Consider the following 27809-nt stretch of genomic DNA (forward strand, 5'->3'; position numbering starts at 1 on the left):
GCCCAGCCGCTCCGCGGCATGTGGGATCTTCCCGGACCAGGGCACGCACCCGTGTCCCCCACATTGGCAGGCGGACTCTCAACCACTGCGCCACCAGGGAAGCCCAGCCTTAGTTTTTATAGTATCTCTTCATGTTTGAGTTAAGCCGTGAAGCCGCCTTGCTGCTGTGTGACTTTTATTCCTGCAAACAGTGCCATGTCCTCCGTGCGAGTGTACAAGGGAAGGTAGAGGGTTTCACAGCGATACAGTCTTTCACACTCAAGGTGTCTAGTAGGAAAGCAAACAGTAACTGTTTCCCCTTGTTGGACAGGGTCAGGGAAAGGGGGGTAAGGAAATCTCCCTTACCTGTAACAACTTTCTTCTTCTGATATGTAGTCTCATTTTGCTGTGTTTCTGGCTGAAGCAAAAAGAAGCCAACTAAAAAAAGATGCTGATTTAAGTTCTTTTCCTCCTCCATGTACTTGTTTCAGTGTCTCAAGTCACAGAAGGTCCTATCCTAGCACCCACTTCAGGGACTGGTGTTTTGAAGATGGGGCGATTTCAGGTAAGACAGTCACTGCTGGGGGATTGTGTATATAATAAAAAAGGGATTCCCAGTTTGGGGGGAGTGTGTATATAATAAAATTATTATCTACCTTTTAGGACCGAATTGCCATCAATGATATATTTCTTTTATATAAAGCAGTTTTTAGCTCTTTATCATTTTCCCCTCTTAAAAATAATACATGCTAATTAAAGAAAATAAAGAATATTTAGAACAGTAGAGAAAACAGTAGATAGTCACACTGTCTGCCCATCCTTCCACCCCACCCCCCTGGGATTACTTTTTGGGGTGTGTTTCTTTCTATTCCTTTTGCTCTGTACATGTGTATATCTAAAATTGGCCCTGCTTCTCCTCTGAATGATATTGATACTTTGTAGCTTTTTCCCATCTAGTAGTAGGTATATCTAACCATTTTCCTATTGTCAGTCATTAGGTGGTTTCTGATTTTTCCAACACAGTAAGTAAAGTAACAGTGAACGTCTTTGTATATAAAAACATTTTCCATGTTCAGGATAATTTTCTTAGGATTAATTTCCAAAGTGAAAATACTGAGTCATCATCAAATAATACCATCTAATTGTATTTTCCCAGTTGGGAAACAAGTGAACATTTTCTGGCTTAGTACATAGGGCTATACAAGCTTTGAAAATCTTTTTTTTTCTTTTTCTGTTTTCACACCTGCTTTCTTATTATTCTCATGATAGCAATTGAAGTTGGGGATATTAGGTCATGTTTTTCTCATTTGTAAACTGAGTTTCTCAGAGTTTGTCGCCGCCCTGAGTTTGTATTTATAATACATTGTCGAACTAGGACAACGATCTATATCCTTCTTTTAGCACCAGCTAGTTGTGCTGATTCTTGAAGCTTAGCTGGCATTTAACATTTATTGGATTTAATCTTTGTAGTTTTTCTTGTTCACAGGCAACCTTCAGTATTCCATGACCTGTTGTTATTTATATTTTCATTAAGATGTAATCTGTCCTGTGCACAACATGAGATATGAAAGTAAATAATTTACTTACTTAGCTTAGCCAGCCACTCAGAATCTACATCTCATCTGTACATCTCAGTATAGATATGTCATGCTCTACAGTGAATGGTATTCAGTTTATTTTCACAGTCAGAGATGGAGGGGCTATGCAAACAATCAGCCTACTCAGACTGGGAAATAAAGTGATTCACTTTTGGTCTCTTTCCATCAGGTTTCAGTTGCAATGGATGATCCCCAGAAAGAGGGTAAAAATAAGTCAGAAGATGTAAAGTCTGTTCATTTTGAATCCAGTACTTCAGAGTCCTCAGTGCTGTCAAGCAGTAGTCCAGAGAGTACCCTGGTGAGGCCAGAGCCCAATGGGATAGCCGTCCATGGCGTCTCTTCAGATATGCCAGATAGTAGCGCCCGTAAAACTCCTGAAACTGGGCAGCCAACCAAGGTTGGACGTTTTCAGGTGACAACTACAGCAAGCAAAGTCGGTCGTTTCTCTGTTTCAAGAACCGAAGACGAGATTACTGAGGCAAAGAAGGAGGGACCAGTGGTATCTCCTCCTTTTCTGGATTTGGGACATGACGTTCTTCCTGCTGTGATACCAAAGAAAGAGAAGCCCGAACTGTCAGAGGCTTCACATCTGAACGGGCCGTCCTCTGACCTGGAGGCTGCCTTCCTCGCTCGGGATGTGGACGATGGCTCAGGGAGTCCTCACTCCCCGCAGCTGAGCTCAAAGAGCCTCCCTGTCCAGGGCCTGAGTCATTCCTTCAACTCCTCTTACATGAGCAGCGACAATGAATCAGATATTGAAGATGAGGACTTGAAGTTAGAGCTGCGGCGGCTACGAGAAAAGTACGTGCGTTTCTCCTGTGAAAGGGTACCAGCAGAGCCGTATGAAGAGCTGGCTCCCAGAGCTAGAGGGTGGGGTGTACAAGAGCTGGCTGTCTGAAGGTAGTTCTTACAGAACTGCTTCAGCACCTTGGCATTACTCGTAGCATGTTATTGTTGTCAGTGGCTCTTTTGCGTTGTGAACCTCATCTTAGCTATTATTGGTCTACCAGATGAATCTGGTAATGACACTGGGATATGGATTACGATAGCAGGTTTTCTTGGTCACGTTTGATGAACTGGGTCCGGTTCGCAAGTTCAGTGTTCCTGTGTAGAGCTTCCAAGTCAGGAAATCTCTTTCTCCTAACACATCACCAACCATTTGTGGTTGGCTAGGAGCTTGCTGGAATTTGGCTTGGGTAACGGAGGCCAGCAAGAGGAGCTGACACACTTGAATCACAAGGTGACAGCAGTTAGATTCAGTACATTTGGGGGAAGGATCCACTGGTGAGTAAATACGTGAATGGAGGTTAAATAATGTTGTTAATTCTTGTTTGAACAAAGGTGGTTATATTTTTGAATTATGCTTGGTTATCTTTCATAGACATCTTAAAGAGATTCAAGACCTGCAGAGTCGCCAGAAGCATGAAATTGAATCTTTGTATACCAAACTGGGCAAGGTTCCTCCTGCTGTCATCATTCCCCCAGCTGCCCCCCTTGCAGGGAGAAGAAGGCGACCCACCAAAAGCAAAGGCAACAAGTCTAGTCGCAGCAGTTCCTTGGGGAATAAAAGCCCTGGACCAGGTCAGCCATGGGTGTCCCATCTTATGTTTTTGTCTCCAAATATGTATATAACCTACGGAACATTTGTTAAATTTCGAAGGCGTTTGACTTCCCTAATACGCTTGCTTCCTTGCCTTGTCTACTCCCCGTATTTATAGAACGTCTTTTGAGTTTATGGAAGACAGGTCAGTGCTATGACCTATTCCTTTGTAATCCATTTTGCCTCCGTTTATAGTTGTTGATGAGGATAAAACACTTAGCTTTGCCTGCTAACTCGTGGAGCTCACGTTTCACCAAGCTCGTAGGCAGTTGAGAGAAAATTCATTGTTCTTGTTAGTAAAGTCCAGGTAGATTCTTCCTTTTTAATGAATGAATTGGTCATAATTACAACAGGGATGAATGTAAATTTCATGTAAGTATTTGGGTATGTCATATGATAATTTCCTTGGCTAAAGTTTTTGTTTTATTTATCTGTATTGGAATAAAGAACTTGCTAGTGTTTATAATCAAAAAAATAGTTAAATCATAATCTCTGGAAATGAATTGTAGTTTGCCTATTTTTTATTATGATAGCGAGTTTTTACCATTTGGTGAAATTATGGTAATGTTAACAGATAACTAGTTGAAAAGTAAAAGCAGCTAAAAAAAGTTTATACCTCATACTTGCTCTTCAGTTCTAATATAAATATGTTGGAAAGCAGTTGTAAACTTAACAGCTTTCCATTCTCTGGAAGCTTTCAGAAACCCCAAGCTTTTCTCTAGCACATGAGAACCAGTTTGTTAGGAGACATGTGATGATAAGCTATAGCAGCTAATTCAGGTTCTGATCCCAATTTTGACCTTCTTTTTGCGTGGACTTCTAGCCACTAGCTACTAAGGAATAGAGAAGTCAGTCCATTTCAGGCCACCTGGCTAATGATTGAAAGCCACCTTTTAAGAATAATTTTAAATATGCATTACTCTCCAATCCCTACATCATTTTCGACATCTCTTTTGTACTTGATCTGACACATGTACAGGAAAGACTAAGCAGAGACTGTCTCTGGAACCAATTTGTATCATGATCCAACTCAGTGTTTATAAGAGGGTAAAAAAGGCAATGCTGAGATTGCAAAGTGGAATTCTCTCATGTCCACTGCACATGCTAGTCTTCTTACTCAGCTTAGACTTGGAATCATCCAAGTTGTCTATGGCTCAGCATCTTCAGGGATGGGGTCCTGTAGCCCTGTTGCCTGTTGAGTCTCCTGCTACATCTCACTTCCCCTCCTGTCAGTGAGATCCTTGCTCTTTGATCTCCTATAGTTTTTGGCCCATTATTAATCCGTCAGTGGGACACATTGGAGGAAAGACAGTGCCTGTCAGGTGCGGTTGGAAGGCTGTGCACGTTCCCTCATGCCGCTGTGTCTTTTGGCAGGTAACCTGTCTGGCCAGAGTGCAGCTTCAGTCTTGCACCCGCAGCAGACCCTCCCCGCTCCTGGCAACATCCCAGAGACGGGGCAGAATCAGCTGTTACAGCCCCTTAAGCCATCTCCCTCCAGTGACAACCTGTATTCAGCCTTCACCAGTGATGGTGCCATTTCAGTACCAAGCCTTTCTGCTCCAGGTCAAGGTAAGAAATCAGAGCAGCCAGCATCTTCCAAGAACATTAAAATTGACATATTGCCATATGTGGGACAAAAGCCTGGTGAGGAACCTGTTCAGGTGGGTTGGAGGAGCAGCTGACCAGGAACCAGCCGCACGGTACCCACATGGTTCTTTGGGCTGTAAGGGGAGTGGGTGGGATCACTGCTCCCATCGGGTGGAAATAGGTTTTTTCAAGGGACTACAGTAAAAAGTGACACCTGTGCCCTGTGAAGCCTCAGTGAGATGAGTGACTCCTTCGGGATCTGGGGCTTATGCTTTAGGACTAGACTGGGATTTCCTGGACCACATTCTAAGGAGTTTCAGCCATTTCTGAAAGTTAATGCATTTGATTAGCCAGCGTAGACTTCTAAAATTTCTAAGTATGAGAGACACATACTAAAATGAATTGAAGTCCATTCAAGTTTTTACCCATAATCTACTTCCCAAATAGAGGTTAATAAACAAATGTTTAATAAAATGATCACTCAGAACATTCCTGTAGAGGAAAGACCTTCTGGTAACATTAGATCTAGAAGCTGAAAGGAGTTGGGCATGTGGGTGGAGAAGAGTGAAATCAGGAATCTAGATAGTGAAGTAGGTGCTTTCGCCACAGCGCCACAGAAGTTAGGCATTAGGCCGCCTCCCAGCAGGATGAGTGTCCTTGGGGGAGGCGCTCGGTCTAGGCAGGTGGCGGGACTGCGGCCTGACCCTCCTGCCCCACGTCCAGGCCTGTCCTGGAAGCTCGTTCCTCTGTGTGCTGTCCTAGCGCATCTCACTCTCCAGCCTCGGGTTCTAACGTCTCGTAGCTGTTTTCTGTCTCTTCTCTCCCCATTCTTCCCTGTTCTTCCCCTCTCACAGGCTGTGCGAAGTTTAACTGTGCGTCTGAGCAGGTGACGTTCAAACCTGGTGGCAGGAGGACCCGATTTCTGAGTACGCCCTGCTTGGCTCTTTGTGTGTAACACCTTTACTCCTTCCTTGTCCTTGTGTTTCTGCCGCTTGGATCTGTTGTTTCACGCAGTCCATGTGCATTTGTCTTGGCTGAACTACTATTACCCTCAGAAGTTTGGGTCTCTGTTAATTATGATAAAAGATGTAGAAATAACAATAGGTTTCTGTAAACATCAAAATAAGTTTCTGGAAGAATTGCCTCTTCCTAGGCCCATGACAGAGGGCACGGGGTCGCTCAGCATAGCGAAATCTGGGCTCACAGTCCTGCTCAGCACTGCCCCCTGCTGTGGCATTAGAAGCCACAGAAAGCATCTTGGCCACTGGTACCGGAGAAAAGTTACACCCTATTTTTCTCTTCTTCTGCAGAGTAGGTTGGAATCTTTTTTTTTTTTCCCCTCAATTAAGCATAACCATCTATCAATTGAGAAGATGCTAGAATCTCTTTATTGGATGTTTTCACCACCACTACCCTGTAACTCCATGAAATCAGAATTTCAGAAAGGGTTTCAGTGTAGTTCTTCTTATAAGGCTTACTAAAGACTGAAGGGCCAGCACCTGCAAGCAAAAATGGGCTTTTTAACAAGAATGCTGGGATTTCTCAGCTTTCTTCCCCTGAACAGGGCACAATAGCAAGTCACCCAACCTCTCCAGCCCATCTCCCCATGTGTGGAATGCAGGTGGTCCTACACAAATCAGATAAGATCACAGGCACAAGACATTATTTCTCTCTGATTAAACCACACCTACCTGGCACGTAGCAGGTAGTCGGTAAACGTATGTTGAAATAAAAATTTTTTAAACAAAAATAAGGCTCAAGTAGAAAACCTTTGTTAGAGTTCAGGTAAAGATCTTCTCTGTTAAGGTCTCAAACTTCTGATGTGGTTACTGAAGTGCTTTTTAAATGCATGTGCTCGGACCATCGTTGTTTCTGAGTATGGTTCAGAGGTCCTTGGGCACTGGTCTAGGGCTGTTTAACAAAGAGGGAGGTGGAAGGCTTACCCAATTTAGTAGGGTTTTTTTTTTGCGGTACGTGGGCCTCTCACTGTTGTGGCCTCTCCCGTTACGGAGCATAGGCTCCGGATGCGCAGGCTCAGCGGCCATGGCTCATGGGCCCAGCCGCTCTGCGGCATGTGGGATCTTCCCGGACCGGGGCACAAACCCGTGTCCCCTGCAAAGGCAGGCGGACTCTCAACCACTGCGCCACCAGGGAAGCCCCAATTTGGTAGGTTTTTGAGCACTGAGATCAGTAGCTTTTCTGGCAAGGCTAAGCTGGACCAAGAATATTAGCTCCTTGACACTTAAGTAAGCATTTTATTTATATGTCCAGCTAGAAAGAGGAAAAGACATTAACAGTAGGAGACAAGTGTTTTGAAATAAAGTGTGATGTGTCAGGCCTGTGTTATGTAGCCTGAAATGTCTAAGAGGGAAGAAAGAGAACCAAGGCTTTTTTGTGAAGGAAGTGTAGTGGTGACAGGTACCACTTCAGATTAAATAATTCAGTAAATTCTCATCACACTCTTAAAGGTAGGTGGTATTACACTGTTGTTCAGGTGAAAGTGATTAGAAGTATTAAATTTTATCACTTCCTTTTGGGTCTTAAAATTAGAGGCCCTACCTCTGTTGAAGGCATGTCAGTGTACATCACGTAAGCCTTGATGAACAAATCACAAGAGGCAGGTGTAAAGCAAATATGGAGGGCCCATGGTTAGGACTCGGTGATTTCACTGCCGTGGCCCCAGGTTCAATCCCTGGTCAGGGAACTAAGATCCCATCCTGGAAGCCGTGCAACGAGGCCAAAAAAAAAAAAGCAAATATGGAAAGAGAACCGGGGCTCACAGGCATGGGGTCTTAACTAGTCTCCGATGCTTTACTCTATGCTTTCAAAATAGATAATGGTTTGGAAGCACGGCTTGGCTTAATGCTTTATTTATGTTCAAAAGTTGCTTGTTTTCCACATATTTTTAAAGATTTTTCTAGGAGGGAAAGGGTTAGTATTGTATGTCTAGGATGTGGAAATAGAGTGTTAACCAATTTAAATTAAAACTGTAACAATGGTACCATCTGTCAGCCTCCTGTGGTAGAATTGTTAATGCATTTAATTGAGTGCTTTGTTAACAACCCGGCAAGAGAAGCAGGAGCGGGGGACAGGGTCGGTGGAGAGACTGCTTGGGTGTTTGAAATTCAAGCAGTGAGACCCAGAGAGAGACTGGGGTTCATCCCGAACCTTGGTGCAGGGCATCGCTCTTCTAGGTACAAAGACTGGGTGTGGAAACTCACTTCTGCCAGCCGGGAACCAGCAGCCAGGAGGGTCCATCATACAGAGTGGCATCTGTGGCAGGGCTCCCGGGTCCCTCCAGTCCGTCTCCCCTCCTGCTTTCTCTTGCTGGGACTTTGTGTGCTGTTTGGAGATTCTAAATATTTTACACTGATGTTTCCTTATCTTTAACACATTGCTCTCTCTTTGTGCTTCAGGGAAGATGGTGAAAAAAGTCTGTCCTTGCAACCAGCTCTGTAGTAATTATCCTTTCTTTCTGTTACTTCCGGCCCTTGATTGCAAAGCCTGTTGCGCTTGAGGTCTTTGAATCCCGAAGCCTCATGACTCTCGGACTCCCAGCTCCCGTCCGGCTAGTCCTGCACCCTTTTCTGGTGTCGTCTTTAACATGCTCAGTTGCTGCCACTGGCTGTCCTTCCAGATTCAAGGTCGCCTCACAGTGCTTTCATTGATGGCCCCGTGCCCTGGCTCTGTGACAGCTGTGGGTGGAGGCGCCTGCAGATGTGCGTAGGGGCCTCAGGGAGGCCTGGCTCCTTGGGAGAGAGTCCTGTAGTCAAAAACGTGCACCCGGCGCTGTGCGCCCACGGGGGTTCGGCCGGGACCGTGGCCTGCGAGAGCCTGGGCCCTCACATCGCAGTGGGAGCGGCTGCTGGGCTGCTGAGGGCAGGGACACTCCGTGTAGACAGGAGGCTTCTCGTGAGAGCGAGGACAGTTCAGCAGCCCAGCAGCCACCGAGAGGCCCCTCCAGAAAACTCTGTGCTTGGGAGACTGGGCAGTAAGCTGTGGCTCGTAGGGTTGTTACTAGGATCCGGCGGTGGGGTGGGGGCATGTATTACGGCAGGAGAACGTCAGAAAGTGAACTTCTGGTGGTAGAGGATGCACGACTTTTAGAGCTTTCAGCAGAACTGAAGAAGGTTCAAAGGAGAGTCATATCCTCTCAGGAAGGCAAGCAGCATTCTCAGAAATACCTGCTTTACCAGTGCTCTTCAGCACTCTAGTGCTACAGTGGGCCAGACGCACTCCCCGTTCTCCTGGGCTTTATTAGCCAAGTCAGCTCTTCCTGGGAGTTAATTCCTGGTCAGAAAGGGGATGTGTGTGTTCGTCTGTGTCCTTTAATGGGAAAGCTATTTTCAGAAGCCAGAATGAGAAGGTGAACTGTGAGGCTGACTCTCCCCCGTGGTGTAAACCCCACATTCAGAATCCAGTGTCGTGTAACAAGATGAGGCCATAAAGGGGCCTCAGCATCAGCGGCGACTGGCATGAGACCAGAGGGTGTGGTTCTAGCACGAGCAGTTTGTGGCCGGCAGTGCTGAGCTCCGCAAGCTTCTGAATTTGGCTTTTGACAGCTCTGCTCACTTGTGATTATGTTTTGTTTTCATCGTCTCGCTCACCATCAAGCTCGCGAAGCAGCTGTCATTCAAGGAGGATGGCGGTCCTCATGCATGTGATGTGCTTGCTCTCGGGATCCGCCATTAGCACGACCGCCATCCTCGCTGCCTGCGCTTCCCGCCCCAGGGCTGTCTCACTGCTGCTGTTCGAGGAACGCTGTCTCCTGTGCTTTTCCACTTTGCACCTGGGCCTCCTGTTCCACAGGGAGCTTACTCTTCCCTTTACACGGTGTGTGTGACAGCCCCCGTGGCTCTGGCGGGCACTGAGAGAGTGAGCTGACAACACGTGCAGTCGGCCCGGCTTGTCTTGCCTTGGTGATAAGAAGCACGTGCCCCTCGCACTCTGCAGCTTCACCTCAGAATAGCTGTTCCTCTAGGACACGTGCGCTCGGGTGTGCCATTCCTGGGTGGCAGGGTGCGAACCGGCCTCGAGAGCAGCAGTGGATTACAGGGGGCTTCTACATGGCAGAGTTGCTTCCAGTGTGCTGCTGTGCTCTGGTGCTGCTTGGATCTTGAAAGCAGGAAGATGCATGCATTTAAATATCTAGCCCTGGCAGTAGTTGGGGATCTTAAGTCCTAATGGCTCACAGCCTACCCCAACAGCTTTCATTTATTCTGCAGCAAATGTGAGATCTGGTAAGAAAGTGGGGGGTGACGGGAAAACACAAGACGTGACTTTTCTTTCCCTCTTCCCTAAAACTCGCCTCTTCGAATAATCGCCAGTGTGCCCTCCAGCAGAGCCGAAATCAGGCAGGACACAGACTCCTTTCTTTCTCATCAAACCATAGAAATAGAGTTCCTTCATCACAGCCCCAAAGCGTCCTCCCCCTCCGCACCCCTGCCTCAGCCGGGCGCGCATGAGAGTGCTTGCTCTTCTGGGGAGTGGGGGCCGTAGAGGCCTTGAAGCAGCGGAACTGAGGTCATCTTTGGGAAGCCACGCCTTCCTGGAGCTGAAAGACTCAGGCACACCGTAGAGAGCCTTCCTCCTGAGCGCTCCTGGTTCTTTACGCAAAGGAAATGGGGAGACGTTGAAGCCTTAACTCTCGCAAGTTTGCGTTTGCAGTTCATGTTTATGGGTCCAGGTGAAAAAGGTTTCCGACCAGAGCACGCTTTCTCTTGTCGCCCCTTTCTGTGAAAGAATGGCTGAAGACCATGATGGTCCCACGTGGTTTGGGAGCCCATCTTTCCTGGGGCTTGTCTTTGCGTTCCTTTAACTCCTCCATGAACCCTGCCCAGTGCTCCAGGGATCCCCTTCTCTTGCCCTGTTCTGCAGCATTCTAGAGCAGCCAGCCTCACTGGCCACACCGCACAGCTCTCCTCTCCCCCAGGTGATGCTGGGCATAGAGGCCCAGCAGCGAGTGTCTGTGCTCCAGGATGCCATGAGAATGGGCAGGAGGAGGTCCCCGCCCTCTGTGCCTTTCCTCATCCGGAGTTGCTCAGCCTCGTCTGGAGCTCCTGAAGAGAACCTGTTTCCATTACCCTGTGATGCCAGAGCATTTGGCTACATAAGAACCTTGGAACCTTCCTTTTCTTGCATGGCTTCCCAGTTCACCCTCCCCATTCCGTGGTTTGCCATTCATCATCCTCAGAAGTTTTTCCTCTCCCTGAAATTACAACCCAAGCCTCTTTTAATGGTTGTACTCTGTTTCTTCTTCTGACTTTAGGGACCAGCAGCACAAACACCGTTGGGGGAACAGTGAACAGTCAGGCCGCCCAGGCTCAGCCTCCTGCCATGACGTCCAGCAGGAAGGGCACGTTCACAGATGACCTGCACAAGTTGGTGGACAACTGGGCCCGAGACGCCATGAATCTCTCAGGCAGGAGAGGAAGCAAAGGACACATGAGTTACGAGGTCAGTCTGCCCCTTTTGCCATTTTCCGGATCCATCAGAGTATCAGTGAGCACGTGTCTCGCTCATATGAGGGACCTTCTTCAGTAGCTCATGAGTTTTAACACTTTTAAGAAAACAAGACAAAAATCACCCAGGTTCCCTTTTAGTTTTCCTGCCCTGAATCCCGAGCTCTGTATCGGTCAGCTCAGTTTTTTCTTCCCTTTTCCTTTCACACTCTGAACTACACACACACGACACCACCCACCTCCAGTCAGAACAAGTATTTGATAAATATAAAGAGCCAATAATTATGATGGAAGGTTGTCTGGGTGTTGTTTTCAGTGTCCCCTGCAAGATGAGAGCAGCCCGCTTCTGGAATTCTGTCTCAGTTCCACCCATTTCACACCCACACCAGCTTCACACGGCGTTGTTCTCTCCTCAGGGCCCTGGCATGGCGAGGAAGTTCTCTGCACCTGGTCAGCTGTGCGTCTCCATGACCTCAACCCTGGGTGGCTCCGCCCCCATCTCTGCAGCATCAGCTACCTCTCTAGGCCACTTCCCCAAGCCCATGTGCCCCCCGCAGCAGTACGGTTTCCCAACCCCCCCCTTTGGCACGCAGTGGAGCGGCACGGGCGGCCCAGCAACACAGCCACTTAGCCAGTTCCAACCTGTGGGAACTGCCTCCTTACAGAACTTCAACATCAGCAACTTGCAGAAGTCCATCAGCAACCCTCCAGGTTCCAACCTGAGGACCACTTAGACCTAGAGGCGTTGACGGAGTAGATTGGGGGCAGGAGGTGGAGTGGTGAGGGGCAGGTGGAAGGGGGATGGGAAAGGAGCCTACCTACTAACTACTAGTGCTGCATTTAACTGGTTATTTCTTGCCAGACAGGAATGTGTTTAATACCGCTTAGAGCCCTCAGAGTGGAGAATCTCCCTGTGCTTTCACCGTTTATTGGAGTGGGATGAGAAGGAAAGAAAGAGCAGGTTTCTTGTGTATGCTTTGTTATCTCTCCCCAGCAGTGAGCGCTCGGAAAGAGAATCGTGTTGATCAGAAAGCTTCTAGAGAGCTCAGTGGAAAAGCAAAGCCCATCTGTGTTCTCAAGTAGTGGGGCTCTTAATCTTGGTACCCACCGCAAGTCCCTTATCCCCTCAAGAACATAAACCGCAAGACAAAAAACTAAACTATTGGGCTCTCTCCTACCCTGTCCCCACCCCAGCCAGTCTTTAGAACCCAGTGAAAACAGCAGGGGACGGAGGTTCCAACCCTCTCTTGCGATAGGTCATTAGTGCTTTAAGCAGATGGTATTCGCAGCTTTGACTGCAGCATTAGCCATTAGGAAAACAAAAGTAAGTTCCCTGCGGACATGTAACTTTGCCATCAGTTTTGATGTGGAAACACTGTGATATATAAATGTTGTTGGACAACAGTAGTTTTAAAAGTAAGATATGAAAGGTTTAAAAAGTTGAAAAAAGCTAGTTCTGTCCTTTACCTATTGAGACTTTACTTTCTCCTTTGTATTTCCATTGTATTAGATAAATAAATGTGAATGTAAAATTGTATAAATTACTGTACTTGAATACTTCTGTTCTCCCAGTATTGCTTGCTGGATGTTTTAGTGCCTTGGACTTCTATTGCTTCTGCCGTTAACATCAACTTCTCATCAGACCCCAGTCAGCAAAAGGGCGTATGGAAGGAAACCTTGGGTCCATGTGACCCAGCAGTGGATTATGCAATAAGGAAATTGAAGGAGTATTTTTTTTCAAGTCATTCAACAATTTTGTCTAGAGCAGGTGTAAGATGAGCAGGTGAGAAGTTGACAGTAGTGGTTAAAAGCAGAAAACTCTGTTTCAGGACAGGTGAGGAGGGGTGTTGTCACAAAATCGGGCAATTTACAAGATTGAGCGTGGTATGCGATAAGTGATGAAAGAAAAAGAAAGACTACGGGATGGGAGAACAGACTTGTTTTGAAGATAGGTGATGCTTGGCCAGTGGCTGCCATAAGCCTTACTTACCTGAGCTGGGCTTGAGCAGAGGAGACCTGGAAGAAATGGCTGAATATAAAGGGAAGGGCACGGGGTGGGGTTGCGGGGGGTGGGCGCTAGTTTTTAAGCTAGGAAATGTGATAGTGAAATGTCACAGATGGAGAAAGTTGTTCTAAGAAAAATCATTTGGATTGCTTCCCTCTTGGTGCAAATGTCCCGTGTATTTCTCAGCTTGGGGTACTGTAGTTTGTGGAAAGTGGACCCACATCTGAATTAAGCATTGTAGGAAAGAATGCTTATTCCTACCCGCTTCCTATATAATGTCCAAATGGTTGCAGGATCATAATCTCTTGCACCACCTTATTTCTAGAATTAACAGCTGATATTCTCACGTTCTCTGTAAACAGATATTCCCCTGAAGTAATAACTGCAACCAACCAGTATTATTTAGTGCTGTGCCTAGTTGTAACGGGCACTTCTGTTACTTTCAGAACTTTCAGGAAATACTCTCCTCATTGCCTGAGTTTGGGATCTCTGTTCTCCCAGAAGGTGGGGAAAGAAGCCAGGACTCTTAATTTTGGGGTGCTTCTTGTCTTGACTCTTGAGCTGGGAAACTGACCTATTCCAACCTCTTACCCACCTCAGTGGCACATCCCAGGAATCCCCATGACAGGAAGAGCCTGGATGGCTGTCCTGTCCTCCGGTGGTCATTTTCTTTAAGTTAGCCAAGACCCCAAAGATGCAAATGAGAGCTGAAGGTTGTAGGAAGGTAGAAATGAAAAGGGCAGGCGTTCCAAGCTTTGCTTCGAAACTGTTTACTTACTTTTTCTCTGCTTATAATCCTCGGGAGATGACAAGAGTAAGGACGGAACAAGAAGCGCCAAGGAAGTGGGGAACGGACCCCAGGCAAGGAGGCAGGGCTTTGCAGCAGAGGAAGGAGGAGCCAGAGTGCAGCACGTGACTATTTTGTTTCTTGGGTTTAATCATTTTGAGATCTCTTCACTCACAGGTGGAAAGTAAGAACTGCTTTTATTTACTGTTTTTTTCCCCTCCTGTGGATGAAATAACTGAAGCCTAGAGGAATGAACCTAGTGCTACTGAACTGTTTAAATTATTTTTGTGTTAATAGTACACTTTGAGTATCTTTTTCCACATTAAAAAAATTCTTTCTGAATTATAAGTGTTTTCCTTACATTATTTAACAATGTACACTGTTTAAAAAAACAGACTAAATTCAAACCTTGGGGGTTCTCGGCAGCCCGTCAACCCGTGCGTTTGGGATAAACCCCGGGGGACACGCTTTCTGTTTCCGTTTGTTACCTTTGTAGATGAAACCATTCAAATAAACCAAACTTGCTTTTCTTGAGCTGTGGGGTTTCATTTTCAGCACATGTCTTTTTCGTGATCTCATTAGCTCTGATTTGACTTGTGTGCAATTTATAACTGGATTCCTATCTCCAGGACCTTTTTTTTTTAACAGCAGTTCTGACCTGAACTAAGATGCTGCAGACAGGCAAGATATATTTTCTGAAGACCATGGTAAGGATATGAAAATCAGAAGATGAACCTACGCCCAAAGCTGTGCAGCTCAGGTGAGGTGGCGGGAGGTCAGGGAAAGCCCCGTGCTCCTCTTCCAGAGGCGCGGCGGTGGCCTAGGGGCACAGCTTCCCAGATGGGCCTGTGCTCCAACAAACTCAAGACTGGGTACAAGGCCCAACCCAAAATGCCCTTAAAAAGTAAAACTGCACACTCATTAGTTGGGGGAAAGGATTATGAAACATCTAAACACTAAAAGAATTTGTTAAGGTGGGTGATAATCGCACATCCGAAATAGCTAAACAGCTGCTTATGTCACGCAGATTTTTGTGGTTTTCCAGTACATATAAACGTTGTTTACACTATAGCCTGTTACGTCTGCAATAGCATTATATCTAAAACAATATATACCTTTTTTTTAAGAATATATTTTAAAAAAATATTTATTTACTTGGCTGCACCAGGTCTTAGTGGTGGCATGTGGGATCTAGTTCCCTGACCAGGGATCGAACCCGGGACCCCTGCCTTGGGAGTGTGGAGTCTTAGCCACTGGACCACCAGGGAAGTAAGTCCCTAAAACAATATATACTTTAAAATGCTGTTGGGAAAACGCTCAACACAGGATTGCCAAAAAACTTCAATTTGTTTGTTTAAAAAAAAAAATCTGCGAAGTGCAATAAAAAGAGGTATGCCTGTTATTTTGTTACAAAGTAGGATTTTATTTTGCTTTCTTAAAATGCCTTTTCTTTGGTCTTAGATTATTTCCTTATTAGGAAAAAATGGAGGTAGTTTCATGATGCGCCTATAAGTGACAGATGGTTGTAGATGAGTGGCAGCGAAAGGGGTCAGAGGTCACACAGTGACATACCGCAGGCCGCTGTCGAGGTTGGTGCGTGGGGAAAGTGGCCACTGAGATTCCTAGAATTTCTGCCTTTATTAACATGAAAGCTTAGGAATAAATAGTGAAGAGCCAAAGAAAAGGTGTGTGTTTGTTTAATCTCCGCAGGGCTTCCCAACCTGCCCAGCTTGATCTGCGTCAGGTTCCAATAGTGAAATCCTCTGGTGAAGTTGAGCATGAGGCAAGGTAAATCCCCGGAGGTAAAGCTCATTGCCTAGGAATGATGAGTCATTTCATGACCAACAAGCAGTTTTTGAAAGTCCCTTTGTGACAGAATCCAGTGAGGTGAACGGAGCCTTGGTCAAGATGAATCCAATTTCCTTTTCTTCGTGTCCTGGTTCTTCCTATATGAATCATAGTCTCCTATGGAAGAGAAAATTGTTCACATACAGCTGCCATGATGTAAAAATAAGGAATAAACTGACAGCTAAAAACTTTTGAATCGTATTAGTTACTGTCCTACTTTAAACTAAAGGCCAAGAATGAAAATTGTTATGAGGGGGACAGGTCGCTCTGTTAACACTAGACCAAGCTGCAGGAGAGATCATGACAGGCCTGCTTTTAAGAGGAATGCAGCCATGCTTCAGTGTCCCACTTCTATCAATCAGCTAGAAAGAGCTGCACCTCAGGTCAGGACTCCAAGGAAGACTTGCGGCTCTTAATCCAGTTACACTCCATTTTCTTAGACTGCTACTGGTCTGGCATGAGTCCCCTCCAACTTCTTAAAATGGAATGTCATTCTTTCTTTAAGATTCATAGAATTATATATACCCAGGTTCTCCCTTCCATTTCTGCTCCTAAAACACTTTGCTACCTGTTATGTGCTGGTTAAGGTTGTAAGTTTGAAGGTGCCAGGGTCCAGATTTTGCCTGTGGATTCTGGTGGCAAAGGCTCTGTGGGGTCCTGTTCCAGGTCTCCATCTTGTTCTGCAGGACGGAGGTGGCAGGGGCCTGTGGCGGTTCTGGTTTAGACAAGGGCTTGACCACACTGTCCCCTGCATCTAGAGCCATGTCCCACATCTCAAGACTGTCTGCAAGGACAGAGGTCACAAGCAAATGCAGCATCAACAAACGAGGTGCTGGAAAAATAACAGGTCGTGAGAAATGCTGTATCATGAACGCTCTACACGATGGCGTTTGGAATCTCTCTTTCCCCGACCCGTGAAAGTACACCACAGCCTCCCGCAGGTCCGGACGTAGAGGAGCTGCATATGTGCTATCAGCACTTCTACAAAACCAATGGAAGATGAAGATACCTTATGCCTCTTTCGAAATGTATTTGTGAGGACGGAAAGTATGCAGCACAGTAACTTACAGACACTTGATAGCTATTTACTGGTTAGGACTGAAGCCATTCCTTTAGCCCTCCTGACCTGGAAGCACGTCTGTCTGGGTGAGCGGCTCTGAAGCAGCAGTTCCGGCAGGTGGCACCGGTGGCAGCGCTGCTGCAGAGAAAGGACAAAACCACGTAACCAAGCTGGGCTGCGGGCGGCCTTGGAAGTGCGTGCAAAGCCGCCTGGGGTTACACTCGTCGGCGCGGCAGGCAGAACTCGGGACCTTGCATCCTGGTCCTACCTACAGATCTATATAAAATAGGACTGACGATACTATATTCTTTCTTCTCATCAAACTGCGAAAAAAACGCTGAGAAGTTAGTTTCTCCTTTAGCAGAAACGGAAGAGTTATTGTAAGCCGTTTTGTCCAGTTTTTACTATTTGAAGCTATAACCCTTGTTCAAACAAAATCTTAAGCAGAAATGAATATGTAAAACCAAGATGATGACTGTGTGATTTGGGGTGGGGGAGGTCCTGGAGATGACTCCTCCTCCACCCCTGACCCCCAGAGCTTCCGCAATGGTTTGGAAGCTGAAGATCTAGAATCATAATTCTTATTAAGAACATCCCCAGCACAGTAAGTTTTTTGGGTTTTTTTCCCCTACATTAACCTCAGCCTGCCAGTACTGCTGAGGGGAATTATAAAGAACTAAACATGAAGCAAGTCCTCGGAACCTTCTTTGTAATTTTTAGGGAGAAGCTGGGCAAAAATCCACTTGGTCTTTCTTTGTTTCTAGTCTCTGAGAAAGACTCCAAGAAAATCTGTATCTACTACTCCCACTGAAGCTGGACTCTGAAATAAAAAGTTCAGGGATAAAGAATTGCCAAAAACCCATTCTCTTCAAACCCAACTTTGCTTTATGTTCAGAGACAGCTCAGGGGCTTCCCTGGTGGCGCAGTGGTTAAGAATCCACCTGCCAGTGGAAGGGACATGGGTTCAAGTCCGGTCCAGGAAGATCCCACGTGCCACAGAGCAACAATGCCTGTGCACCACAACTACTGAGCATGCACTCTAGAGCCCGCGAGCCATAACTACTGAGCCCACATGCCACAACTACAGCCCACGTGCCACAACGACTGAAGCCCGTGCTCTGCAACAAGAGAAGCCACTGCAATGAGCCCGCACGCCGCAACAAAGAGTAGCCCCCACTCACCACAACTAGAGAAAGCCCCCGTGCACAGCAACAAAGACCCAACACAGCCAAAAGTTAAAAAAATAAGTAAATAATTAAAAAAAATAAAAGCTCAGAAAGGCTTTCTCGTGTACACGTGGCCAAAGTAACTGAGGCGAAAAGAAGCTCTGTCTCCTGAGACAAATAGTTCCAGGTTATGTCAGGGCCCGTCTCCTTCGCCCAGAAGACCAGTGTCTTCCTTCAGTCACGGGGAATGGCGAGGCAGGACGTGACGGTTTGAGCCCGTGGCCGCCTCTGTGCTGTGTGTGGACCCGACCTGCTGCAGAGTGGGGAGAGCAGTCACCCCCAGAGCCCATGCTCCGTCCTCTCACCAGGACCCTGCTTCTCGGCAGGTGGGCCAGACGGGGGTTGCTGCTGCTGTTTCTCCATCTGCTCCCGGAACTGCTGCTGCAGCTGTCTTTGCCGGAGCTTCCGCTGGTACGTGGCATCGCGCTCTGTGGCAGCGGAGGTCGGGCTTCTGCATCAGGAGAGCAACAGGGAGGTGAGTTCCTGAGTTAACTGGTGAGCAGCAACACACAGTTCCCAAGGGAGCACACGGGCCAGCCAGTGTGCTGGCTCTGAAGTGAAGGCAGGAGTGGGAGGCAGGGGGAGACACCTGGGAAGGAGCAGGGGCGGGGAGGGCACGCAGCCCGCACCCGGAGCCGCTGTCCTCATCCCCTGCATCACAACGTGGTGGCTTGGTCTGCAAGGAGACGTCACCTCCTGTGGTCTGGGGGGTCCCAGAGTCGGGTTCCGTCGGCAGCTGCTGTATCTGGCTTGTTCCACACATGGTTCAAAGTCTTGTCTCTTTGCTTTAGTTAAATCCACTTCAAGAGGCAGCTAATGAGGGAAAAAAGGGGAGAAAACTTCTTCCAACTGCTCTTCCCCTTCCTCAAGGATCTAGATACCTGAAAAATGGCATTTCACGATCCTCTATCCATCATTCCTTCTAGGTCCTAAGAAGCTGGGACAAGGGATCCGTAAGTTCAAGTCATTTTCATTATATGAGGAATAAAACAATTTCATTTTCCACCTATGCCATTATGTATTAATGAAGTTTTGATAAGGAATCATACTTCAGTTTTTATTGAGGGCAAATGCTCTGTAAAATCTAATTTGAATCTTTTCTTGGCAACCAGATCTGATGCTGTCTACTATTTTTTTAATGGAAATGATCATACATCATCACACTACAGAAACCCAGAGATTTTTCACTTGGGAGAACTTCTCTCTCAATAATATGATGCTGATAGAATAAAGGAATATGAGTGATTGAGATGACTACATTTTGGATAAAGATAACATGAAAATGAAAATTATACTGTGAGATTTCGTACTGACATTGAGAAGTAAATAAGTTAAACAGGGCTTCCCTGGTGGCGCAGTGGTTGAGAATCCACCTGCCAATGCAGGGGCACGGCTTCGAGCCCTGGTCCGGGAAGATCCCACATGCTGCAGAACAACTAAGCCCGTGCGCCACAACTACTGAGCCTGCACTCTAGAGCCTGTGTGCCACAACTACTGAAGCCCATGAGCCTAGAGCCCATGCTCTGCAACAAGAGAAGCCACTGCAATGAGAAGCCCACGCAGCGCAACAAAGAGTAGCTCCCGCTCGCTGCAACTAGAGACAGCCCGTGCGCAGCAACGAAGACCCAACACAGCCAAAAATAAATAAATTTATTAAAACAAAAACAAAAGAACTGGACAGTCACATGCAAAAGAATTAAACTGGATCACTTACACCATACACAAAAATTAACACTGGATTAAAGACCTGAAACCGTAAAACTCCTGGAAGAAAATATAGGCAATAAGCTCCTTGACGTTGGTCTTGATGGTAATTTTTTTGTATTTGACACCAAAGAGCGAAAACAACAAAAGCAAAAATAAACAAGTGGGACTATATCAAACTAAAAAGCTTCTGACAGCAAAGGAAACAATTAACAAAGTGAAAAGGCAACCTACTAAATGGGAGAAAAAGTTTACAAATGATGTAACTGCTAAAGCATTAACATTCAAAACGTATAAAGAACTCACAACTCAAAAGCAAAACCAAAACAAAACAATCCAATGAAAAAATGGGCAGAAGATCTGCATAGATATGCTTTCAAAGAAGACCTACAGATGCCCAACAGGTACATAAAAAGATACTCAACATCACTCACCATCAGGGAAATGAAAATCAAAACCACAGTAAGATAGCACCTCACATTTGTCAGAATGGCTATTATCAAAAAGACAAGAGACAACAAGTGCTGGTGAGAATGTGGAGAAAAGGGAACCCTTGTGCACTGCTGGTGGGACTGTAAACTGGCATAGCCACTACGGAAAAACTATGGAAAACAGTTTCCTGAATAAATTAGAAACTAGAAATAATAATAAATTAGAAAATAGAACTACCATATGATGCAGCAATTTCACTTCTGGGTATTTATCCAAAAAAAAGAAAAAAGAGTAACCCAGAAAGATATGCTCCCCCATTTTCACTGCAGCATTATTTATAACAGCCAAGACATGGAAGCAACCTAAATGCCCACCGATAAAGAATGTAGTATATATATCTACAACGGAACATTATTCAGGCATAAAGAAGAAAATTTTGCCACTTGCAATAACATGGATGGATCCTGAGGACAGTGTGCTAAGTGAAATAATTCAGAGAGAAAAATAAATACCATATGATCTCACTTATATGTGGAATCTAAACAAACAGACAAAAACTGAGCTCATAGATGAAGAGAACAGGGGTTGCCAGGGGTCGGGGGTGGACAAAATGGGTGAAGGGAGTCAAAAGGTACAAACGTCCTGTTATAAAATAAATAAGCTCTGGGGATGTAATATACAGCATGGTGACTATAGTCAGTAACACTATTGTATATTTGAATGTTGCTAAAAGAATAGATCTTAACAGTTCTCATCAAAAAAAAACTGCATCTACGTGTGGTGATGGATGTTAACTACACTTATTGTGGTGATCATCTTGCAATATATAAAAATACTGAATCATTATGTTGTACAACTGAAACTAATATACAGGCATACCTCAAAGATATTGCAGGTTTGGTTCCAGACCTCCACAATAAAGCAAATATAGAAATAAAGCAAGTCGCACAATTTTTTTGGTTTCTTAGTGCGTATAACAGTTGTGTTTACACTATACTGTAGTATGTTAAGTGCGCAACAGCATTATGTCAAAAAAAAGCAATGTACGTACCTTAATCAAAAAATAATTTATTGCTAAAAAATGCCAACCATCACCTGACAATGCAGCTGCCACAAACCTTCAATTTGTAAAAAATGCAATTATCTGTGAAGTGCAATAAAATGAAGCACTATAAAACAAGGTATGCCTGTAATGTTGTATGTCAATTATATCTCAGTTAAAAAAAAAAAGTCAAAGACAGAGAAATCTTGAAGGCAGCAAGAGAAGAGCAAATCATCACATACTGGAGTGCCTGCCTAAGATTATCAGATTTCTCAGCAGAACTCTTACAGGCCAAAATGGAGTGGGATGATATATTCAAAGTCCTGAAAGAAAAAACTTAGCCAAGAATAGTGTATCCAGCAAAAGTATCCTTCAAAAATGGAGAAACTAAGATTTTCTTCAAATAAACAAAAGCAGAGCGAGTTCATTACCACTAGACTTGCTCTACAACAAATGCTAAAGGGAATCCTTCAAACTGAAACAAAAGGATGCTGGGCAGCAACATGAAAATAAAAAGTTCTCCAGTAAAGGTAAATACACGGACAAAAACAGTAACCTGTATCATCATAATTTTGGTACATGGAATTTAAATGAAGAAAAACATTAAAATTGTATAATGAATACAGATATTAAATGTAAAAACCATTAAAACTTTTATAACAATCTATGTTAATAGACATACAATAATATGAAGATGTAATCTGTAACATCAATAACATAAAGTGGTGTTGTAAAGGACTAGAGTTTTTGTATGCAATTCAAGTTATCAGTTTAAAATAGAATGTTATAACTTTAAAATGTTTCATATAATTGCAATGGTAACCACAAAGGAAATATCTATAGGATATACACAAAAGTAAACAAGAAGGGAATCAAATCATGTTACTACCAAAAGAATCAACACAACACAAAGGACAGCAGTAATAGAGGAAAGAAGGGACAAAAAAAAAAAGCTAAGCTACAGGACATACAGAAAAATAATAAATACTAAGCCCTTCCCTATCAATAATAAATGTAAATGGATCAAACTCCCCAACCAAAGCCACAGATTGGCTGGATGGATTCAAAAAACAAGATACAACTACATACTTCCTACATTAGACTCACTTCAGATCTAAAGACATAACACAGGCTGAAGGTGAAAGGATAGAAAGAGATACTCCATGTAAATGGTAACCAAAAGGGAGCAGGGGAGGCTACACTAATATAAGAAAAAATAGACGTTAAGTCAAAAGCTGTTACAAGAGACAAAAGAGGACATTCTATAATAATAAAAGGGTCAATTAACTGTGAAGCTATAACAATCACAAATACTTATATACCAAACATCAGAGCTCCTAAATATGTAAAGCAAACTTTGACAGATTTGAAAGGAGAAATACACAGCAAGACAGTAATAGCAGAAGACTTCAGTACCCTACTTTCAGTAATGGATAGAACCAAACAGAAGGTCAATAAGGAAACAGAAGATTTGAACACTACAGACCATATGGACCTAAGACATATAGAGAATATTCCACCCAACAACAGCAGAATATACATTCTCCTCAGTACAAATGGAACATTCTCCAGGAGAGACCCCATGTTAGGCTACAAAACAAGTCTTAAATTGAAGACGACATAAATTATACAAAAAAAATCTCTGCTGATCACAATGGAATGAAACTGGAAATCAATGGCAGAAGGAAAAATGAAAAATTCACAAACGTGGAAATTAGTACTTTCTTAAGACAACCAATGGGTCAAATAAATCACAAGGGAAATTAGAAAATATCTTGAGACAAATGAAAATGTTGAAAACACAGCACACCAAAACTTACATATGCAGCAAAAGCAGTACTAACAGGGAAGTTTCTAGCTGACACAAGCTAGGAGAAGACAGGAAATAAAGCTTAGGGCAGGGCTTCCCTGGTGGCGCAGTGGTTGAGAGTCCGCCTGCTGATGCAGGGGACATGGGTTCACGCCCCGGTCCAAGAAGATCCCACATGCCGCGGAGCGGCTGGGCCCGTGAGCCATGGCTGCTGAGCCTGCACGTCTGGAGCCTGTGCCCCGCAACAGGAGAGGCTGCAACAGTGAGAGGCACACGTACCAGAAAAAAAAAAAAAATTATGAGAATACTATGAACAACTGTACACCAACAAATCAGATAGCCTAGAAGAAATGGATACATTCCTAAAACACACAACCGACCAAGACTGAATCATGAAGAAACAGAAATAGACCAGTAACTAGTAGAAGAGTGTATTAGTAAACAAAAACCTAACAACAACAACGAAAAAAAAGCCCAGGACTAAATGGCTTCACTGGAAAATTCTACCAAACATTTAAAGAATTAACACCAACCGTCAAACCCTTCCAAAAAACTGAAAAGGAGGGAACACTTCCAAGTTCATTCTAAGAGGCCAGCATTATTCTGATACCAAAGCCAGGCAAAAACACTGTAAGAGGAGGGTGGATAAAAAGACACTACAAGAAAACTATAGACCAATATCCCTGATGCATATTGATGCAAAAATCCTCAATGAAATACCGGCTCACCAAATTTAACAGTACATTAAAAGTATTATACACCATGACCAAGAGAGGTTTATTCTTGAAATGCAAAGATGATTCGATATACACAAATCAATCAATGTGATCCATGAACAAAACCACCTGTTCATCTAAACTGATGCAAAAAAAAAAAGTCTGACAAGATTCAATAATTTTTTCATGATAAAAACATTCAACAAATTAGGAATAGAAGGAAACAACCTCAACATAATAAAGGCCATATATGAAAAGCCTACAGTTAACATCATACTCAATGGTGAAGACTGAAAGCTTTTCCTGGAAGATCAGGAATAAGGCAAGGATGCCCACTCTCACTACTTCTTAACATATTGGAAGTCCTAGCCAGAGCAATTAAGCAAGGAAAAGAAATAAAAGGAATCCAAATTGGAAAGGAAGAAGTAAAATTATCTCTGGTTGCAGATTACTTGATCTTCTATGTAGAAAACCCTAAAGACTCAACGAAAAAAACTGTCAATTAATAAACAAATTCAGCAAAGTTTCAGGATACAAAACCCACATAAATAACAGTTGTGTCTCTACACACTAATAATGAACAATCAAAAAGTTGAGACAACAATTCCATTTACAATAGCATCAGAAAGAATAAAATACTTAGGAATAAACCTAACCAAGGTGAAAGACGTGTACACTGAAAACTATGAAACACTGCTGAAAGAAATTAAAGAAGGCACAAATAGATGGAAAGACTTCCCATGTTCATGAACTGGAAGACTTAATATTGTTAAGATATGCATACTACCAAAGTGATGTACAGATTCAGTGTAATCTCTATCAAAATTCCAATGACATTTTTTGCATAAATAAAAAAATTCACCTTAAAATTTATAAAGAATCTCAAGGGACCTCAAATAGCAAAAATAATTTTGAAAAAAAAAAATTGGAGGATCTCCTGATTTCCAAACATATTACAAAGCTTCAATAATCAAAACAGTATGATACTGCCATAAAGACAGGTCCATAGGTCAATGGAATAATACAGAAAGCCCAGAGATGAATCCTCATGTATGGCCAAATGATCTTCAGCAAGTGTGCCAAGACTACACAATGGGGAAAGGAGTCTCTTCAACAAATGATGTTGGAAAAACTGAATATCCACATGCAAAAGAATGAAGTTAGACCTGTATCTTACATCATATACAAAAATAAATTCAAGATAGATTAAATACCTAAATATAAGACCCCAAACTATAAAACTCAAAGAAGAAAACACAGGGGAAAAACTTCATGACATTGAATTTGGCAATGATTTCTTGGATGTGACACCAAAGTACAGGCAACAAAAAAAGCAAAAATATACAAATGGAGCTATATCAAACTTAAAAGGCAAGCTATGGAATGGGAAAAAACTTTGCAATCATATCTCTGATAAGGAGTTAATAGCCAGAATATATAAAGAACTCCTACAGCTTGACAACAAATAAATCAAATAGCCCAATTAAAAACTGGGCAAAGAACCTGAGTAGACATTTCTCCAAAGATGATACACAAATGGGCAATAAGCACATGAAAAGATGTTCAACATCACTAATCATCAGAAAAATTCAAATCACACCCATTAGGATGGCTACTATCAAAAAAACAGAAAATATGGGCTTCCCTGGTGGCGCAGTGGTTGAGAGTCCGCCTGCTGATGCAGGGGACGCAGGTTCATGCCCCGGTCCGGGAAGATCCCACATGCTGCGGAGCAGCTAGGCCCGTGAGCCATGGCCGCTGAGCCTGCGCATCTGGAGCCCGTGCTCCGCAATGGGAGAGGCCATCAGTGAGAGGCCCGCGTACCACCAAAAAAAAAAAAAAAAAAGGTTAAAATGGTAAATTTCATGTTATGTGTTTTTTACCACAATGTTTTAAAAACAGAGAAAATTACAATATCCCTCATAAATATAGATGCAGAAATCCTTAACAAAATATTAGCAAACTGAGTCCAATTATATGTAAAAAGGATTTAGAAAAAGGACAGAAATGGAGTTTTTTTGTTTTTTTTGTTTTTTGCAGGACGCGGGCTTCTCACTGTTGTGGCCTCTTGCGTTGCGGAGCACAGGCTCTGGACGCGCAAGCTCAGCGGCCATGGCTCACGGGCCCCGCTCCGCGGCGTGTGGGATCTTCCCGGACTGGGGCACAAACCTGTGTCCCCTGTATCGGCAGGCAGACTCTCAACCACTGCACCACCAGGGAAGCCCCAAGAAATGGAGTTTTGACAGCTGCCAATTGACACACACCTCTATTACGGGCAGCACAAGAAAAAGAACCCCTCAAGTACCAGAGAGGGAAGGCTGCCCAGGGTGGCGGCACTGCAGGGACCCAAAGAACCACAGGTGAAGCAGCCACACTCCACCAGGCAACAGGAATGCTCCAGAGCCTGACTGGCCCAGGCATGCTAAACTCCAGACCCCATTCTCCGAAGGCAAACGCGCAGATCACATGACACGCAACTACAGAAACAAGGGAGATCTAAACCTTAAAGACACCCGAGCTAAGGAAGAGCAGGAAGGTTGAACGCGTGAGGCTCTGAGTGTTTGTAAGAAATGGCAGTGCTGCAAGGGATCTGTGCTCCTTCTGTCTCACAGACCACTGCCAAGCACGGTTCTCTCTACATAAGAGACAAGTAACACAAATGCTCCAGGCTTCAATTTCCTCATTGGTACATTAAGGTAATTGGTTCCTGCTGGCTCTTATGTTCAAAGACGTCTGAAATACATTCCAGACCCTTTAAATAGCCAAGTCTTCACTTTTTCTCTCTCCATCACCAAATACTCACTCATGACACAAAAGCATCATCAGTTGCACCTTTACTGCGACGCATTCCACCCCCCACTTGTAACATACCTGGTGTGGGAGCTTGTTTAGTGACCTCAGGTAGTCTTTGTCCAGAATACAATTCCCAAGTGCATTCCCGAAACTTCTACGGGTAAGAAAAGAGGGGAACGGGGTTGAGAACGTTATATGTGAATATCAGAGAACAGAGCTACAGCCTTTGTACAAGCTGCTTCTCAACACAGCAGAGGAGATGGACTCTGATAAGCATTCAGAAATGTTCATTACGCATCTGCATTAGGCGCTGAGAATACAGCAGTGAGCACAGCAGCCACAAACCCGCCCGCAGGAGGGGCAGTGGGCACAGAAAGCCTGAGCAAGCGCTCACAAAATCGCACCAGCTATACCTCCCAACGCAGAACACGAATTCCACAGCAGAGAATGTTTCCCAAGGGCTGCTCCAACTCCCCAGTAATGGTGAGCATGCGCACTTTAGGGGCACAGACCTCCATGACCAAAGTTCTTTACTTGGGACATCTGGATTCCCCCACAGGTCATGGTATTGCAAATTTTTAGTGCATGTTTTACATGTATTTTTCTGGTAATTCAATTCTCAAAGGCATCTATGACCCCAAAAAAGGTTAAAAACCCTGCTCTATGAAACTAAGTTAACTATGTTACATACACATAACGAAGAACTGTGTAGGTGTATTAAAGAGAATGAGGAAACAATGTATGTGCAGCGTGGACAGGTCTCCAAGACACACTGCTGATGAGAGGGGTGGGGAAGGCAAGGTCAAGTACAGAACAGAGAACACAGGATTCTACTACTTATTCCCCAAAAAGTGGGCCCTCAGCATAAAGAAGCACTGGGGAAAGACAGAAGAGAGCAGGAAAACAGGCTGCACAGGGTCAAGGGTGGGAGGAAGACTTATGTTATTTCGACTTCTGAACCACGTGGGTGTTATAACCCAGAGCTGAGAAGAACAGGATCTGCCTACCTCAGTGCTCGCTTCAGCCCATCGGTCACTGCCTCCTTCCTCGCCTTCTCCAAAGACAAGGCTTTGGACTTGAGGCCCTCGCTAACACCATAGCCCACGTCCTCATGATACGAACCATCCTGTGGACAGAAAAGGAGTTCAGGGTCCAACGTGA

The 27809-nt window shown here is 44.5% G+C and overlaps 2 protein-coding genes across 35 annotated transcripts in view; one reads left to right on the forward strand and one right to left on the reverse strand.

Moving 5' to 3' along the window:
• WNK1 (WNK lysine deficient protein kinase 1) overlaps positions 1–14551 on the forward strand; it is a 136210-nt gene extending 121659 nt beyond the window's left edge. For 17 of the 19 annotated variants that reach the window (XM_033867230.2, XM_033867235.2, XM_033867231.2 and 14 more), the window contains 6 exons: positions 471–544; positions 1747–2378; positions 2959–3158; positions 4552–4746; positions 11033–11220; positions 11642–14359. In XM_033867230.2, the coding sequence (XP_033723121.1) occupies positions 471–544; positions 1747–2378; positions 2959–3158; positions 4552–4746; positions 11033–11220; positions 11642–11959 (1607 nt within the window). In that variant the 3' untranslated portion in view covers positions 11960–14359. Of the gene's footprint in view, positions 1–470; positions 545–1746; positions 2379–2958; positions 3159–4551; positions 4747–11032; positions 11221–11641 lie in introns of all 19 variants that reach the window. The other 2 variants (XM_019925919.3, XM_019925920.3) reach the window with 1 other exon arrangement.
• A 1147-nt stretch (positions 14552–15698) lies between these two features.
• RAD52 (RAD52 homolog, DNA repair protein) overlaps positions 15699–27809 on the reverse strand; it is a 54654-nt gene continuing 42543 nt past the window's right edge. For 12 of the 16 annotated variants that reach the window (XM_033867248.2, XM_033867246.2, XM_073789260.1 and 9 more), the window contains 7 exons: positions 27656–27774; positions 26727–26802; positions 18741–18964; positions 18457–18602; positions 16992–17063; positions 16434–16697; positions 15699–15982 (listed from right to left, as the gene is read on the reverse strand). In XM_033867248.2, the coding sequence (XP_033723139.1) occupies positions 15921–15982; positions 16434–16697; positions 16992–17063; positions 18457–18602; positions 18741–18964; positions 26727–26802; positions 27656–27774 (963 nt within the window). In that variant the 3' untranslated portion in view covers positions 15699–15920. The remainder of the gene's footprint in view (positions 15983–16433; positions 16698–16991; positions 17064–18456; positions 18603–18740; positions 18965–26726; positions 26803–27655; positions 27775–27809) is intronic. The other 4 variants (XM_033867249.2, XM_033867253.2, XM_033867251.2 and 1 more) reach the window with 3 other exon arrangements.

This window comes from Tursiops truncatus, chromosome 11 (assembly GCF_011762595.2).
Source record: "Tursiops truncatus isolate mTurTru1 chromosome 11, mTurTru1.mat.Y, whole genome shotgun sequence".
Taxonomy (NCBI): domain Eukaryota; kingdom Metazoa; phylum Chordata; class Mammalia; order Artiodactyla; family Delphinidae; genus Tursiops; species Tursiops truncatus.